Source organism: Myotis lucifugus, unplaced genomic scaffold (genome assembly GCF_000147115.1).
Source record: "Myotis lucifugus unplaced genomic scaffold, Myoluc2.0 scaffold_97, whole genome shotgun sequence".
NCBI classification, from domain to species: Eukaryota; Metazoa; Chordata; class Mammalia; order Chiroptera; family Vespertilionidae; genus Myotis; species Myotis lucifugus.
Window position 1 is genome coordinate 190,938 of NW_005871145.1, and position 17,808 is coordinate 208,745.

The 17,808-nt window shown below is 42.2% G+C and overlaps 1 protein-coding gene across 1 annotated transcript in view; it reads left to right on the forward strand.

Moving 5' to 3' along the window:
• The first annotated feature begins 954 nt into the window (after positions 1-954).
• Positions 955-17,808, forward strand: part of PATL1 (PAT1 homolog 1, processing body mRNA decay factor) — a 34,338-nt gene continuing 17,484 nt past the window's right edge. The window contains exons 1-7 of the mRNA XM_023756549.1: positions 955-1,163; positions 3,291-3,402; positions 13,195-13,412; positions 13,708-13,788; positions 15,851-16,045; positions 16,973-17,074; positions 17,738-17,808. The exon at positions 17,738-17,808 is cut by the window's right edge and continues 279 nt beyond it. Of these exons, the coding sequence (XP_023612317.1) occupies positions 1,149-1,163; positions 3,291-3,402; positions 13,195-13,412; positions 13,708-13,788; positions 15,851-16,045; positions 16,973-17,074; positions 17,738-17,808 (794 nt within the window). The 5' untranslated portion in view covers positions 955-1,148. The remainder of the gene's footprint in view (positions 1,164-3,290; positions 3,403-13,194; positions 13,413-13,707; positions 13,789-15,850; positions 16,046-16,972; positions 17,075-17,737) is intronic.

The following is a 17,808-nucleotide window of genomic DNA, read 5'->3' on the forward strand; positions in this document are numbered from 1 at the left end:
TTTCCAACAGGCTCTGATTAATCCAACCACACTAACAGGAAAGGAATTTACTGTATGCCACTCCAAGGCGAGCCTGCATTTTAAGACACCCAGAGAAGGAGTTTCGAAATGCACAAGAACTCATTCTTCGCGGTGCAAGTTTAGTCCTTGGGGGGAAAGAGAGAATTTCTTGAGCTCTAAGGCTGCAAGGGCACGGGAGGTGCTATCGGCTGTTACAAACAACCAAGATTTCTGGAACCAGTGTGCGGAGGCTCATAATCTGGACACTCTTTTCGAGCTTTGATCCTCTAAGGAGGTGGTGTCACCCGGCCACGCACTCAGCCTGGCGCTTCTCAGCCTCTGTGACCTTGCTGCCCCCGGCGGCGCTGCCCTTTTTGGCTCTCGCGCTCCACGTGCCTGGAGCGCCTGGCGCCTAAAAATATCGCCCTGGTGGAACCTCCCGGAACATGCCTTCGGCTTTTTAAAAACCGGGCGCCATCGCCACTTTGAGACACATAAATAAATCACTGCCGAGACCTGCTGTTAACTCAGCGGGTGATGTGCCGCAGAAAGTGGCGACGAATTCAGCCCCTTTGGATGGCATGAACGTTTCCATTTTCTTCCCCCTCCACTTGGCGGGTAGCATATATTATCAGGGCCGCCAAGTAGCCCAAAGACTGTGTTGGGCGTTAGAAAAAATAGCCCAGGAATCTCCCTTTCTTCCAGCTCAGACTAAGCCTGGAACTCTTCAAAGCCATATCCTGTGACAATCACAAGGGTTTTCTCCGCCCCAAGTGATGGAAAACTCGTGACTGTGACCCGAGGGTTGGGCGGGCGCAGAGAAACCGGGGCGGAGCTGCAAGTCGCCATGCGAGGAAGCCCCCGACCGGCTGCGCGTGCGCAATCTCACACCACGGGACCTCCTTCCCGCCGCGGAGTGTAGGAAACCGGACGCCAAATCTGTCCCCGCGCAGACGCCGCCCGGCGCAGAGCGGAGTGGCCGCCCTCCCTGAGGCGCGCCTGCGCACGTCCCCACGCACGCTCCGGCGTACGGCGGCGGCCGGGGGTCGCGAGCCGGTGGAGGACCCGCGCGCGGAGGAGCCCGGGGAGTCAACTCTTCTTCCCTCCCTTCCCCATTCCCCTCCCCGCTCCCTCCCCCCTCCCCAAGAATGTTCCGCTACGAGGTGAGCTGTGGCGACCGGAAGTGACCCCTCCCTCCCTCCCGCTCCCCTTTTCCTCTCTTATCCCCGGAGCTTCTGTCCCGCGCTTCGGAGGAGGGGGGGGGGGGGGGGCGATGGGGGGACCCCCGGGACTCAGAGGAGCGCGTCGCACCGGGGGTCGTGGGTTTCAACCTAGAGCTGTGTGAGCTGGCTTCGGGGGACGGGACTCCTATTAGTTGTCAGTGGGTAGAGTTGGCCTCGGTTTTGAGGTGGGGAGGGCCCGTTAAGTGCCTTAACCGGACCACCTGCCAGCCCCAACCCGGGAGGAGCCGCGGAGGGGAGGCGTCGCATCCATCCGGTGGCTCTTCTTGAGGAAGAGTCACCCGGGAAAGCCCGGAGACACGTTTCCCGCCCTGGATCTGGAACCACCTTTCGTCCAGTTACACACACCTATACACACAGGAAACCACCGGGTCACTGGGGCCTGGGCTTGCCCTTTGACTGTCCGCGGACTGTTGACTGAAGAGGCCTGGGAGTTGGGAGGGGGCGTGTCCAGCAGAAGTTCCTTTTGGGCGAGTGGAGGGAGACGTGGGTTTGGTGACGGTCCCGGTAATGTAGCAATAGTCGAGAGTCCTGAGCTTGTCACTAATTCATTGTATGACCTTGAGCGACTCCTAATCTCTGGCCGTAAAGTCTCCAGGTTTGCAGAAGAAAGGGGCTTGTTTGCATAATCCCTAAAAGCCTTTCCGATTAAAAAAAACACACTGATTTGATTAAGTAGATCTTTGTGATTTGGGAGGAGTGCTGCTGGATGTTGCCTTTAAGGTGGAAGCAATTGCCTACCTGCTTTGTGTACGTTTGTGAGGGCTTCAGATGGGTGAAATGGCCCTTTGGCTTAACCGTACCTTCGGGAACAGTCTAAACCAGTGGTTCTCAACCTTCCGAATGCCGCGACCCTTTAATACAGTTCCTCATGTTGTGGTGACCCCCAATTTCATTGTTACAAATTGAGCATAAAGCATAGTGATTAATCACAAAAACAATATGTAATTATATATGTGTTTTCCGATGGTCTTAGGCGACCCCTGTGAAAGGGTTGTTCGACCCCCAAAGGGGTCGCGACCCACAGGTTGAGAACCGCTGGTCTAAACCAAGAGGTAGCCAGGCAAGGTATAACACAACCCTGCCTTCCGATAATTGTGGACACACGTGACACTTGATAGGAAATGGTTTAAAACCAAACTAACTTTATGAAAACATGGAGGGAGGTGATAAGTGGTGTAGGCAGTTGCCTAAAGAAAAGAAAACTTAGAAAAATCAGTTAAAAACTAAAGTGTAAGGAGGAAATGTTTACAATACAACCTACCTAAGTTGTTAATGGTGATCTCTGGTGTTGTTCAGCAATCCGCAGTGTTTGACTAAATCTCTTCCTCATTTAATCCTCATAACTATGAGGTAGGTGGTATTGCTCCTCTATTATCTCTTAGGAAACTGAAACTTAGAGCCTAACAAAGCCTGTGGCATAATAGGTGCTCAAGAGGTACTTAATGAATTAGTTTCAAAAAATGATTTGCCCAAGTTAGCACCACTTTTAAGAGTAGAGTCAGAACTTGAACTTGCTTTTTGAGAGTTTACTTAATTGTGGTTGAAAATTTCAGCTTTCTGTTTTATCACCAGAGTTTGGGCCAATAGGAAACAGAAAAGGGGAAAGATTGAAAATGAAGAGAAAGCTTTAAAAGAGAATAATAAAATAGTTGAAAAGTTGACATGAATATAGGGAAGGTGAAAGTTTTGTTGAACAATACACTAAAACCCAAAGGGTTCATTTCATTTGTCATTATTCTAACCAGTGATGTAAAGGAAGTTGGCAGACCATGAGGGAATGCTCTTATTAGATTCCTGATAGAGAAATGGAATGTTTGTGGGGAAAGATTAAATGAAATAAGGAATGGGAAAGAGAAACTGAAAGAAAAGAAGATACTGAAATTTTCCAATGTTGGGGAAATTAGGGGGGTAGAAAAAAATGCCATCTTTACAAAAAGTCATAATGAAGATATTACACTGATTGGGAAAGTAAGATGAACATTTTTAGAACATTTTACAATGTGGTTGTGAACTTCATGAATAGCTAAATCTCTTTTCTCCTTTTAGTCTTTGGAGGATTGTCCTCTGGATGAAGATGAGGATGCATTTCAAGGCCTGGGAGAGGAAGATGAAGAAATTGATCAATTCAATGATGATACATTTGGGTCGGGTGCAGTTGGTAAGTGATATCTTACTTACATCATCTTGGTCTCTTGACGGTTTCAGATGTTCTCCTTTATAAGTGCTTGGCCTTAGTAGGAGTAACCTCAGTCACTAATTTAGCAAAATATCCCATTCTTGGTCTTAGAATAGTCTAGGCTTGACCAGAAGCATCTACCCTTCTCCTCTTGACCTCTTTTTGCCTCACTTATAAAACCAGGTGTTCTGTAAACTCTGTTCCTTCCAGCTATATGATCTTTTGCTCTAGGTTGACACTATAAGGAATTCAAGTGGTTAGAGAAATAGACATTTTTCCAAAGATTTAAAATAATCCTAGAAAAGGGGAATTTATTTGTGGGACATGTAACTTAAGGAAAATTAGTTGAACTAGGAGAAAACTCAGATTTGGATATGTATGGTTTTAAAATTCAGTTGATCAGTAGTATATATTACATGACCCTGCTATTGTCTTAATAGTATCTTCAATAAAGTAAAAATCCCTTTATTCAAAGAATATTGGTGATAGAAAGTCTTCTTAAGTTAGAAATAAGATGAAATTTTCCCATCCTTGGATATAGATAAATATTCTAGGAGTTGGAAAAAAGTTATAAAAAGTTAAAAAGCCAACCTATTCTTAATGGCCACAGAGCTGTGGATACTGAGATGGGGAATTTAGAGAGCAAGCTTATATGGTAAAGTTTGAGAATTAGAAATCCTAGGACAAGTTACATTAATAAGTTTAAATTAAACTGAATGTTTAAAAAAATGAAAAGGTAAGGCTCAGTGGAAATACTTTTGCTCTGAGTATTGATATTGAAAATGGCAACAACTGTTTTTTCTGGGATGTGTAAATACATATGATTTCTTTGGTATCAAGTACTCTGTCTATGCAACAAATATTCAAAGTTAAGTAATAAGAAGAGGAAATTTAACTGTAATGGGTAATCCCAAGATTTTGAATATAAAAAACAAAAAAGAGGTCTTAAAAGAGTAATAATGGTTACTGGTTTTACAGTGACCTAAACAGCTTAAATTTATTAAAGCTTAGACTGAGTAGAATGAATTGGCAAAAATGCAAGAGTATAGTATTATCAACCAGGGTTTACAAAAATCAGTAGAGAGCTCAAAACTGCCACTACTAGGAACAGTAAAACAAGTGCTTAAGGTAGAAGGATAGACTCATTATAGAAGGGAACCAAAGACTTTTTGGATTATAGCCATAGTTTAGGACATGAGATCATCCAAGAGGATGACATAATCTAAGATGCTGTTCTCTCTCCATGGAGATCACAGGCAAAAGCAATAGAATAGAATTACAAAAGCAGGGAACAATTTGAATTGCAAATTGTATTTGGAAGTTAATTTACTAATAACATACAGAATATAATAGAAGCTATAAACATTGTATGCTTGTTTCTATAATTCTTTGTATCTTAATTGTACTGAATCTTACCATTTTTAAGCAAATTTCTCAGTATTAAAATGAAGTTGATGGAGTTGATTTATAGATATTATTTTAAGATGAGGCAGCATAATAATACGTACTCAGTTTTGAACCTGAACAGATGAGGAATAGTCTTGCCTTCTCGTTGACTTCCAGAGCGCTTGGACAGTTTTCTGAGTTCCTCACAAGATGGGAGAAATATTGCCTAAAATGGATGCTAGAGTTTCAGAACTATATTTTATATGATGATAGAAAGAAAGAAAAGTTTCTGGGGTTATACCAAAAAGAATAGGTAGTAAAAAACAAAGGCAGGGAAATGAAATAGCATTTGATTAGCCCACTTCATACCCTCAGGCATAAGGAGTGATTAATAAGGATTTCTTGGTTAACAAGTTTATAATGGAGAAAAAAATTTCAAAACACAAGCCCTTTCTATTGAGTATAATATATTTGAATTGGAAAATTAAAATCTTATTTCCTCATAACATCTTGATCTAAATACTATAAAGATTTCTAAAAGGGAAATTGCTTCCCAAGTCCACCTGTGACTTGCTTACTACATCTCTACAAGAAGATACACAGCTGTTGTACAGAATTTAAACCAGGAGATAAAATGTCAGACCTTTGACATATGTTTTGGTGTGATGGTTTCTAATTCAAGGAGTGGCTTGAATGAAACCTGTTAGTACAGTAGTTAATTTTAAGTCGCTGGCTGCAAATGCTCTCATGTCACCTTTCCTTAAGAAACTAGTCACTGTCTTCCTCATGGAAAAATGTTTGCATCATCTTAGAGCAGTGGTTCTCAACCTTCCTAATGCCGCGACCCTTTAATACAGTTCCTCATGTTGTGGTGACCCCCAATTTTATTGTTACAAATTGAACATAATTAAAGCATAGTGATTAATCACAAAAACAATATGTAGTTATATATGTGTTTTCCGATGGTCTTAGGCGACCCCTGTGAAAGGGTTGTTCGATCCCCAAAGGGGTCACGACCCACAGGTTGAGAACCGCTGTCTTAGAGCAATAAATGCACCACAGTAATCTCAACTCAATCTCTAGAAATAAATGCTTAACACTTAGAAGATGCTTATTATGTGCTAGACACCATTATAAATGTTTTACATATAATCCTCACTGTGTGAGGTAGGTGCTATTATTATACTCATTTTCACAAATGAGAGGAAAGTGACAGGTTAAGTAACTATAAATGGAATTAGTTTAAACTACCACTTAAAGCAATCTTTGGGAATCTCCTGTCCCCCATCCTTCCTACTTTTATTGATAACTACTATAATCTTTAGGAATTGAGATTGCCTTAAAGTTAAATCACCTCTACTTCCTTATCATTTTATTTTTTATTTTAAAATGTCCCTGAGACAGACTTCAGGAGAATTATTACAAGTATAAGTTTATGGGAGCAATGAGGAATTTACTAACCCACATGAGGGTATAGGTCAGTGATGGCGAACCTATGACACTATGAACCTATGAACTCATTTTTTTGGTTGATTTTTCTTTGTTAAATGGCATTTATTTTTTAAAAAATATATTTTATTGATTTTTTTATAGAGAGGAAAGGAGAGGGATAGAGAGCTAGAAACATCGATGAGAGAAACATCGATCAGCTGCCTCCTGCACACTCCCCACTGGGGATGTGCCCGCAACCAAGCTACATGCCCTTGACCGGAATCGAACCCGGGACCCTTGAGTCCGCAGGCCGATGCTCTATCCACTGAGCCAAACCAGTTAGGGCATTAAATGGCATTTAAATATATAAAATAAATATCAAAATATAAGTCTTTGTTTTACTATGGTTGCAAATATCAAAAATTTCTATATGTGACACGGCACCAGAGTTAAGTTAGGGTTTTTCAAAATGCTGACACGCCAAGCTCAAAAGGTTCGCCACCACTGGTATAGGTTAATGAGTTAAAGAAAAACAGCTCTCTTTCCCTTTATTTCTCTGTTTTTCTTTTGCCTACTGTTTATCCTTTTTACCAATGTGGATTGAGGTCCAGCATTGGTATATCTAAGTAACTATGTTTAAGGTCATTTGAAAAAGGTATAGGGTGAAGTATCTACCCTCTTATAATAAGGACATTCCATCTCTGACATTGCTTCAGGTGATTTTTCACAAAATCAAGTAACACCTGAAATGATGATGAGGGTATTTATGGCATAGATTCCTTTGTTTGCATGTTTAAAAAAGCAATTCACAACAGTTATTCTCACAGAATATGGCTATTTAACCAGTGTTTTTTAAAAATGTTATTAAGGCCCTGGCTAGTGTGGATCAGTGGATAGAGCATTGGCCCTCGGACTGAAAGGTCCTCGGTTCGATTCCAGTCAAAGGCACACACCTCAGTTGCAGGCTCCATCCCTGGCCCTAGTCAGGGCGCATGTGGAAGGCAACCAATCGATGTGTCTCTCTCACATCAATGTTTCTCTCTCTCTGTCTCTACCCCTCCCTTCCACTCTCTCTACGTATCAATGGAAAAATATCCTCGGGTAAGGATTTACCAAAAGAAAAAAATGTAGTTATTAAGGACAAATAGACTACTCATTTTTGGTAGGATCTGGTAAAGTTAGTAAAGATAGGTATGGAAACAGTGAATGAAAACAACATAAATTAGAACTTGATTGCACTAGAACCAATCTGTTAACAAATTAACTCCTTAAATTTAGAAAATAAATATAAAAACATTCCTTGTTTGGGATTATAGACTCCTATTTTTTTGGCATTGCTGGGTTAGTAAAATTACAAAGAAAATTTGTCCTTTAAAAACTTTCTTAGTTTACTGTTCCTTGGTAAAGATGACACAAATATTAATGTCACATGCTGGCTGGGCTAAAGTGGATTTTAAAGTACATTTAAATCTACGGCAGTGCCCAAGACTAGACAGTGGTTCTAACCATGCCAGGTTATAAATTTGGAAGTCCCACTTCCCTCACTTTTTGGACCACTAGTGTTACGTGATTCTTTGTTATGTAGTAAAAATAGCAAATTTTAAGTGTTTATAATCTGACCCTGAAAGGTACTTACCCTACAGAAATATTTGCTTAAGATATTAAGATATATATAATATTTAGTACAATATTAATCATTGTATTGAGAATTTGCAAATCTAAATTTCCATCAGTAGGGGATAAGTTGAATTAGTTTTAGTTTATCAATAGAATTGAATCTTATATAAATACTAGAGGCCCAGTGCACGAATTCGCGCACCAGTGGGGTCCCTCAGCCTGGCCTGCAGGATCAGGCCAAAACCAGCTCTCTGACATCCCCCGAGGGGTCCTGGATTGTGAGAGGGCACAGGTCAGGTCGAGGGACCCCAACAGTGCACGATCGGGACTGGGGAGGGACGCGGGAGGTTGGCCGGCTGGGGAGGGACTGTGGGAGGGCTCCAGGGCATGTCTGGCCCATCTCAGTCCTGGTCAGCTGGACCCCATCAGCAAGCTAACCTACTGGTACGAGCATCTGCCCCCTGGTGGTCAGTGTGTGTCATTGTGAGCAGTTGAACAGCCTTAGCATATCATTAGCATATTACGCTTTGGCTGGTTGAACAGACAACTGTACACTTAAGCATATTAGGCCTTTATTATATAGGACTAGAGGCCCGGTGCACGAATTTGTGCACATTGAAAGGAAATTAATCAGAAGAAATATTTTAATATCGCTATTTGCCTTTCTCTATAATAGAAGTGTCAACCAAATTCACAATCAACAATGACAGATGGAAACACTTGTGCAATTGGCGCCAGCAAGAGCTTTATATATATAGATAAACTTGCTTGATTAGACCTGCTTTCTGATTTAGCTAAATTTTTCCCAGCCCAGTGAAGCACCCCAACTTCTCTTTCAGGTAATTGTCAGCAACACAGCAGTAAATATCAACATGAAGCAGATTATTATTGTAGATCACTCAGGGAGAACAGAGGGTAAAATATTTAACTGCAACAGTATTTGACTATATTGTGCACAGTGAGAAAACCTGAAGTCATTTTCAAGGTCCACCATTTCTTACTTCTTTTCAGTCGGGTCAAGTTTCTAACCTTTCTAAATCTCCGTTTTCCGGCTAATGAAAAGAAAATAGAATTCCACCGAGTTTCCTATCTACCTACTTCAGGACTTATGTGAGGATCAAATGAGATGAGGCACGGGAAAATGCTTCACAGGCATTTGGTTAAAGTGTAAAATGTTTCCACCTGGCTATAAAGCAAGTCATGTTCCTGGGCTGAAGAAATTCCAAGAAGGCTAGTCACTAGGGAGAGGAAGCCAGGCGTTGCTACATGACATCATTACTTGGCGCCCACAGCTATCATTTCTGGGTTGGACTAGGCTGTGGGCCTCATTTTGTGCCATGGGGTCTCAGCAGTGTTGGCTGCGACTTGGTGGGGTGTCACTCTGGGGTGGTGATGGGGCCTGTGTCCCACTTGGGGGAAGATGAGTGTTGCTTTGTGGGCACCAGGTCCACGGTGCAGTTTCTCTGTAAATGGCCAGTGTATGTCACAGCAGCTCCTGTATTGAGCATCTGCCCCCTGATGGTCAGTGTGCATCATAGTGACCAGTCAGACAGTCGGACACTTAGCATATTAGCCTTTTAAATATATACTAGAGGCCTGTTGCACGAAGAGATTCGTGCAATAGGCCTTCCTTCCTCTGGCTGCCGGCACCAGTTTTCCTCCAGCACCCGGGACCCAGGCCTTCGCTCCGGCCGCACCAGAGAAGCGAAGCCTCTTCAGCCTTCAGTCTTCGCTGCTCCATGCCTGCGTATGCAAATTAACTGTCATCTTTGTTGGGTTGATTTGCATAGTCACCCTGATTGGCTGGTGGGCGTAGCGGAGTGACACCAATTTGTTTGTTTCTCTTTTATTAGTGTAGACTAGTGGCCTGGTACACGAAATTTGTGCACGGGGTGTGTCCCTCAGCCTGGCCTGCACCCTCTCCAATCTGGGACCCTCTCCAATCTGCACCCCTGTGGGATTGGGCCTAAACGGGCAGTTAGACATCCCTCTCGCAATCCGGGACCGCTGGCTCCTAACTGCTCACCTGCCTGCCTGCCTGCCTGATCGCCCCTAACCACTCTGCCTGCTGGCCTGGTCGCTCCCAACTGCCTCCCCCTCCTTCCCTCACTGACCTGCTCACCCCCAACTGCCCCCCTGCCATCCTGCTCATCCCCAACTGCCCACGGGTACCCTCGCAGGTAGTAGGTGCTGATTAGGGGAGGAGGACATGATTGTTTTCTGGGACTGTTGCTATGGAAGCTTTGTAGAGGGTTCTGCAGGACTCTGAGGGGTGGGTTCTGGCCAGCAGCCCTGTAGCGGTGGTTTTCCCTGGAGGTGCTGGTGGGGGGCAGGGAGTTAAGGGGGCGCTACGGGGGCAGTGAGGCCAAAGGGGGAGTAACTGTCAAACCTTCCCTCTTGGCACCATTCTTTAAATTGTACGTGGCTGTTTCGTAGCTATACCTGCTCAGGCCCGGGTTCCAATCTCCTGGAGTGGGGTGGGGGCCAGGCCAGGGCGGAGCCAGGCGGGCTAGAAGGGCGGGTTTAGACGCGCTCCCAGCAAGGTTCAGCGCACTTCAGCTGCTGAGATGGTGCTGTTGCTGTTGGGGGGTGAAGGGTCTGACCCTGAGGGGCCGCTCATGCCTGCCTCCACCTGGGTCTGGAATTGTAGGGAGGAGAGGTGTGCCCAGCCCCAGCGGAGGGGGCCCGGCAGCGGTGGGCCACGGGCCCCAGGTACTTCAGCGCTGACGGGTGGTTGCCGGTATGCTATTGTTGTGGGCGCCCCTGGCAGGGGAAGAAATTGGGAGTCGGAGGTGCGGGCTACAGCTACTCCCAAGGCTGGGTCTTCTCCCCATAGGTCAGCCTCCCTGTCCCCCCCGGGAGTGCTGGGGCTGGGGTAGAGTGTCCGAAGAGGGGGTTTGGAAGAGCTCCCCATGGCCGCTTCCTCTTCCTTCTTTGCAGTCTGGGCTCCTGTCTGCAAGCACTCTCATCAGACACCCGGGAACTTGGCTCCGGCCACCCGTCCCCTGCTGCACACGCATCAGTATGCAAATAGGTCGTTATTGGGACACCGTAACAGCAATTAGCATATTACCTCTTTGTAGGTATAGATAGATTAAAAAGAATGAGATAATATTACCAGTAGTTATGTGTGTGTTTGCATGAAAAGATGCCCAAGCTGTATTGCTTAAACAAGTTGCACATGAACCCCTCAGAAAATTGTCAATGCCTGGCAAGTGTGGCTCAGTGGTGGAGCATCAACCTATGAACCAGGAGGTCACAGTTCAATTCCAGGTCGGGGCACATGCCTGGGTTGCAAACTTGATTATCCCCAGTATGGAGCATGTAGGAGACAGCCAATTAATGATTCTCATCATTAATGTTTCTATCTCTCCCTCCCTCTCTCTTCCTCTCTGAAATCAATAAAAATATATGTATTTTTAAAAATTGTCAGTAATCTAAATCTTTTTTTAAAGTGGTTACCATCTATTATACCCTACTTATCAGGCAACTTTTTTTTTTCTTGTCATGATGCCTTCAGTTTTTCCTTCTTCTAATGAGGTATACGGGAATATTATAGGGGGGGATTGTCATTAAGAACACTTTTTGAGAATTCTTTGTTTTTGTATTAGTTCTAAAGGGAATTACCTGTTATTCCTCTGTTGAATTTTATTGGACATACAAAATAAAATTAAAATCAGAATAAAATATATAACATATACAGAAGAATACATGGCTGTTTGTGGATTAGAAAGCAGTGCATGTTTAGATGAGGTGAAAGAATTAACAAGAACAGGTTATTTAGGGAAAGCTTCAATGAAGAGGGAAAGGTGTCTAAATTTGAATCTCAGAGGAGCAAAATAGTGGATAGAGCTTTTATGATGGAAGCAGAATGGAACAATGAGATTGAGGAGCATTGGAATGAGAAGTGATGGAAGTAAGGTCTAGTTCTAGGGAAGCTCATAAAGGGTTCTGAAGATACTCATCTGTGCTATAGCAGTACTCAAAACTAATCCTGTGTCAGCATGAGAAAAGGAGACAGCAACCTGGTGCCAGTGCTATGGACTATATAGTAGTGTGCAGGAATAGCAAAGACATAGTTAAAAGAGGAACTGACTCAGGTCCAAGTCACCATCACCTTTGCCTTGGGGAACTGCAGTAGCCACCTGGCAAACCTCCATGCTTCCAGTGTTGCTGTCCCCTCCCCTCAGTCTGCTTTCAACACAGCAGCCAGGAGTGGTTCTCTCAAAAAGTCATGTCACATCAAACCCTCCAGTGCTCCCTCATTTCAATTAGAGTGGCTTTAGAGGCCCTAAAGGAGCTCCCTCCTACTACTTCTTTGACCTCATTTTCTTGTATCGCCCCCCTTGATTATTCCAGTCCAAACATGGTCCTTTCTCAAAACCATCAGTCTCTCAAATTAAGGCCTTTGTACCGACTCCCTCTGCCTGGAACACTTCTCCCAGATATCCACCTGACTATCTTATTCTTGAATCTTTTACTCACAGGTTACCCTCTCAAAAAAATGTACCTCTGATCATCCTGTTTAAAGTTTTCAGTCTGCCTCTCTTCCTCCATATTCCTGTAGCATTTCATCTTCTAATATAGTATCTAACTTATTTATTCATTATGTTTATTGTCTTATGTTTAGTACACTCATGTATCCCATGCACCTAAAACAGGGCTTGTCACATAATAGATGCTCAACAAATATTAATTGAATGAAATGAATAGATTCAAAAGCTTATAAAGAAGACAATTATAATCTAAGAGAAAGCTATATGCTAGTGCAGTGAATTGTAACTTTCCTTTAAATTTTTTGCCTGAAATGTCATAGAAACACAAGACCAACAGTTTCAAAATTGGTTTCAAAATATAGTTTGGACACCATTGATAATGGGGTTAACCTATTACTCTAAATCAGCCGTGGGCAAACTACGGCCCGCGGGCTGGATCAGGCCCTTTTGAAATGAATAAAACTTAAAAAAAAAAAGACTGTACGCTTTTATGTAATGATGTTTACTTTGAATTTATATTAGTTCACACAAACACTCCATCCATGCTTTTGTTCCGGCCCTCCGGTCCAGTTTAAGAACCCATTGTGGCCCTCGAGTCAAAAAGTTTGCCCACCCCTGCTCTAAATGCTTGAGTTATATTCTTGGTAATACGTTATTTGTTCTTAAAAGTGAAAAGCCCACTTTATTATGCTACTCAGTTTAAACTTTTATTTCATGTCTCTAAGTGGAAATTTAACTTTCCACCTATCTTCTCGATTTGGAATTACTTACTTGGTTAACAGAACTTTATAAAACTTTTTAGTTCCAATATGAACTGTATTTCATTTTTATGATTTCCTTATAGATGATGATTGGCAGGAGGCACACGAGCGACTGGCTGAATTGGAAGAGAAGCTACCGGCAGCAGTCAGTGAACAAACAGGCAATGGAGAAAGGGATGAGATGGACTTGTTGGGTGACCATGAGGAAAATCTGGCAGAAAGGCTCAGTAAGATGGTGATTGAAAATGATCTAGAAGATCCAGCCATCATGAGGGCAGTGCAGACCAGGCCAGTTTTGCAAGTGAGTAAGTTACTCTGGTTTGAGCATAGTAGCAGACTAATAATTAAAGTGAAATATTGAGTTCTATTTTTTTTTAATCTACTATAATGAGAGATTTACATATGCCATGCTGTAGGAAATTGGTAATGTAATTCCTGATAACAATTCTGGAGATGAAGTTGGAGAATGATGTATACTCTGGAGCACTATAATTTCTTATTCTCAAGCAGTTGAGGCTCTTTTGGAGCTTTGTTCACCAAAAGCAGGTACTTCATACAGAGAGCCCACACTATTTGTATTTTCCCTTTTTTGTTAGCCCCAACCAGGAAGTCTCAATTCCAGCATCTGGGATGGATCTGAAGTTCTGAGGCGAATCCGAGGACCACTGCTTGCTCAGGTATTAAACATTTTCTCTTTATATACAATTCCTCATCTGTGAAAATTTCAAGCTGGCTCCTGTTGTCATCCTTTCCTTGCAGAATCATATAGTTGGATATCATTTGCCAGTCTTAGGTCGATTACGCCATCCAGCACTCATAGTTGTACCACTTCCTCAGCCTCTGTGGAAGTGCTGAGTTGACTGTGCTTTACTTGGAAAAGGTTGAAACGGGGATGGCCTGGAGTGTGACTGGGGCCAGGGAGAGGGTTGTCCAGCAGGGAGGAGGGTGACCTAGGGGTGGGGAGGCAGAGGACTCAAGGATGAGAGATTCCCAGAGAGGGCCCACTGTGAACTAGACATTTAAACGCATTCGGGCTGGTCCACCTTCCTGAGAGCCCTGAGTTTGTAGCATGAAATTGGGGTCCCCCAACTCCAGAGGGGCTCCCCTGTTTCCAAGTAGCACCCTTAGTGACATCAGAAGCAAGTCCAAATTACCAAAGTTAAGGTGGTTATTGGATTGGTTGGTTTTGATAGTAAAGCCTTTTTACAGTACATGCAATAGACTTAATTCCTGTATCTATATTATATAGTTAGACCAAGAAATGTTTACATGCAATAAGCATATGTGGAAATGCATTTCTGAAGACCAGAATAACTCAAGGCTGCAATTCTATTCAGAACAGAAAATAAAGTTTAAAATAATAATAAATAAAATAAAAGGTTGGAAGGGAACATTGTAACTCAATTTTGTCACCTTACAATTTGAGTTACTTGAAAAGTCATTTCTAGGCAGAACTATAAGGCTGGAGAACAGATCAGTGTTGGCCAGTGGTTGGGAGTGGTGGGAGAGGTTGACAGCAAAGCCACTCTGCGACTCATACAACTTAACAAAAGGAAGATAAACAATCCAATCAAAAAATGGGCAAAGGACTTAAATAGACACTTTTCAAAAGAAGACCTACAGAAGGCCAAGAGACATATGAAAACATGCTCAAATCATCTTACAGATGCAAATCAAAACGACAATGAGGTAACATCTCACACCTGTCAGAATAGCTGTCATCAACAAATCCACAAACAAGTGCTGACAAGAATGTGGAGAAAAAGGAACCATTTTGCACTGCTGGTGGGAATGCAGGCTGGTGCGGCCACTGTGGAAAACAGTATGGAGTTTCCTCAGAAAATTAAAAATGGAGCTCCCACTTGACCTAGTAATCCCACTTCTAGGAATATAGCCCAAGAAATCTGAAACACCAATCAGAAAGTATATATGCACCCCTATGTTCATAGCAGCACAAATTACAATAGCTAAGATTTGGAAACAGCCTAAGTGCCCATCAGCAGGTGAGTGGATTAAAAAACTGGTACATCTATACAATGGAATACTACACTGCTGTAAAAAAGAAGGAACTCTTAACCATTGCAACAGCATGGATGGACCTGGAGAGCATTATGCTAAGCAAAATAAGCCAGTCGGAAAAAGATAAATATCACATGATCTCACTCATTTGTGGAATATAATGAACAACATAAACTGATAAACCAATATACAGCCAGAGAAAAAAAATATTTTAGAATATAGTAGAAGTAATCCTGTTATTTGCAGATTTTTAATATTTCCTACAACTTTTGTGATATTGTACTATGTTAGTAGAGTTTTGGTATTATATTTAAAACCTTTTTTCTTGAAATAATTTTTATTGCATGTAATATATTTAAAATCATTTTTCTTGAAATATTAAGGTTTATTGCATGTAACATTATTATATTTAAAATAGTTTTTCTTGAAATATTAATGTTTATTGCATGTAAAAAAACCACTCTACATAGGAAGTTTGTGGAGTGATAAAATTGTTCTATATCTTGATTGTGTTGGTAGATTCATGACTCTGCATTTATTAAACTTCAGAGAACTGTACACCGAAGAGAGTAAATTTTACTGGATAAGAAATAAAAATAAATAAAATTTTAAAAAATTTCTCGAGATGTTTTGACATTTATAGAGATTATTAACACATTTCAAGTTAAACTAAGGTTTTTTTGTGGATTTTTTTTTTTTTTTTGCTACTTCCTTAATTAGGAAATGCCTACAGTGTCTGTATTAGAATATGCCTTGCCTCAGAGGCCCCCACAGGGCCCAGAAGATGATCGGGACCTTTCCGAGCGTGCATTACCAAGGCGGTCAACTTCACCTATCATTGGGAGCCCTCCTGTTAGAGCTGTCCCCATAGGCACCCCACCTAAGCAGATGGCTGTACCCAGCTTCAACCAACAGGTACCTCTCATTAACAGGCACTCAGCCCAGGATATTGGGAATCTGGGCAAAATTATTGGGGAAATTGGTGATGTTGGGAGGAGGGTGGAAATTTTGGGTAGGCATTAGATTAGAAAGAAAAATAGCCAATTAGAGGAGAAGTTAGTACCAATAAGAGACACATTCCTTAATGCCCCTTGCTGGTGCTGCTCCTATTGCTGCTTTCTAAATGGGGAGAAAAGGGTAGTTAACCACATTTAGTGTATATATCCTTTTTAAAGGGTTTTGCTGGCTGCCCAAAACATTAGCAGAGAGGTAACTGAAAGCTGGGGGGAGTGGGAACACACAGCATTGTCCACATCCCTTTTTACCTTTAAGATATCCCTGCTTTCCCTAGAGCCTGTGCAGTCCTGTTCCATAGACTTTCCTCCACCTGAAACGAGCAGCTGAAAAGGAAGGCCAATTTGGAAGGTATGGGGGGAGGGTGGTGTTGGTATGGCCTAGTTAGGCTCAGTAACCCATGAAATGGTGGAGTCACAGTATATCACAAAAAAGCTCTAAGCATGGCGGCCATATCACAGGGGCTTCAGAATAGGACTTAGTTAATCCTCCAGCTTTCTTATCATTCCTTCTCCCTCACTGCTACCAAAATATATCCTTTTGGAGAGAATTTGCACGTTTGAATATCTGCTGGTACCTCCCTCAGATAGCATGGAAGGGTGGGGATAACTGGAGAATTAGCTAAATCTTCCTCAGTTAAAAGCTACTGATATTTGTGAGAGGAAGTGACCAAAGGTTCTGTATATGAACCCATAGCCTTAGCAATTGGTTTAGAAGTAGGGCTTTACATTGAGTTCTGTGTCTCTACCAGTACTAGAAGGGAGGAAGTGTAGGTGGAGGAAAAACTGACTTCACTGAGTGTAGTTGTTTATATGTTTTCCCTCATAGATTCTGTGTCCGAAGCCTGTCCATGTTCGGCCCCCAATGCCACCACGTTATCCTGCTCCCTATGGTGAGAGGATGTCTCCAAACCAGCTCTGCAATGTCCCGGTATGTCACTCTACAACCTAATGAAAATGCAGTCTGTATTTTCTGATAACTACCTATTTAATCACTATACAAGTATATGGACTTCTCTTAATTATACATATTTTTTCTATCTCCATACTTGAATTTCTGAATCTTCTGGTCCCCAGATCAGAAGACATGATTCATTATGTTCAGTTGTTTCTTATATCAGTTCTTATCTTTAAAAAGCTAAACTCAGCGTGATCATTTGATTTCCTTCTATCTCTGTCCCTCGTTCTGCTTTCTTTTTCATGTTACATTATGATAGTACTTCATAATTACATAATTATTCTCTTTTACATTAGTGGACAGCTTGACTGTACAGTTTAAGAGTGTGCTTTTTTTTTACTGTGTTTTGCATTTTGGTGTTGTTTTGTTTGTTTTTAAATTCTTTATTGTTGAAAGTTGTTGAAAGTATTACGTATGTCTCCTTTCTCTCTATTGACCTCTCCCCGGTTGCTCCCACCCCCCAGCACATGCCCTTGCCCCACCCCTCAGTCTTTTTTCATTGGTTATGCTTATATGCATGCAATTTAAGAGTTTTTATATCCAAGTTTATTCTGCATTTCTATTGAATTTCCTTATTATATTGATTTACCTATTTCATAGTATATAAGTTTTTTCTTTTTCTCTTTTTTATTCTAGAACTCTTCCCTACTGGGTCACCCTTTCCCTCCTAGTGTTCCTCCTGTTCTCAGCCCCCTCCAGAGAGCACA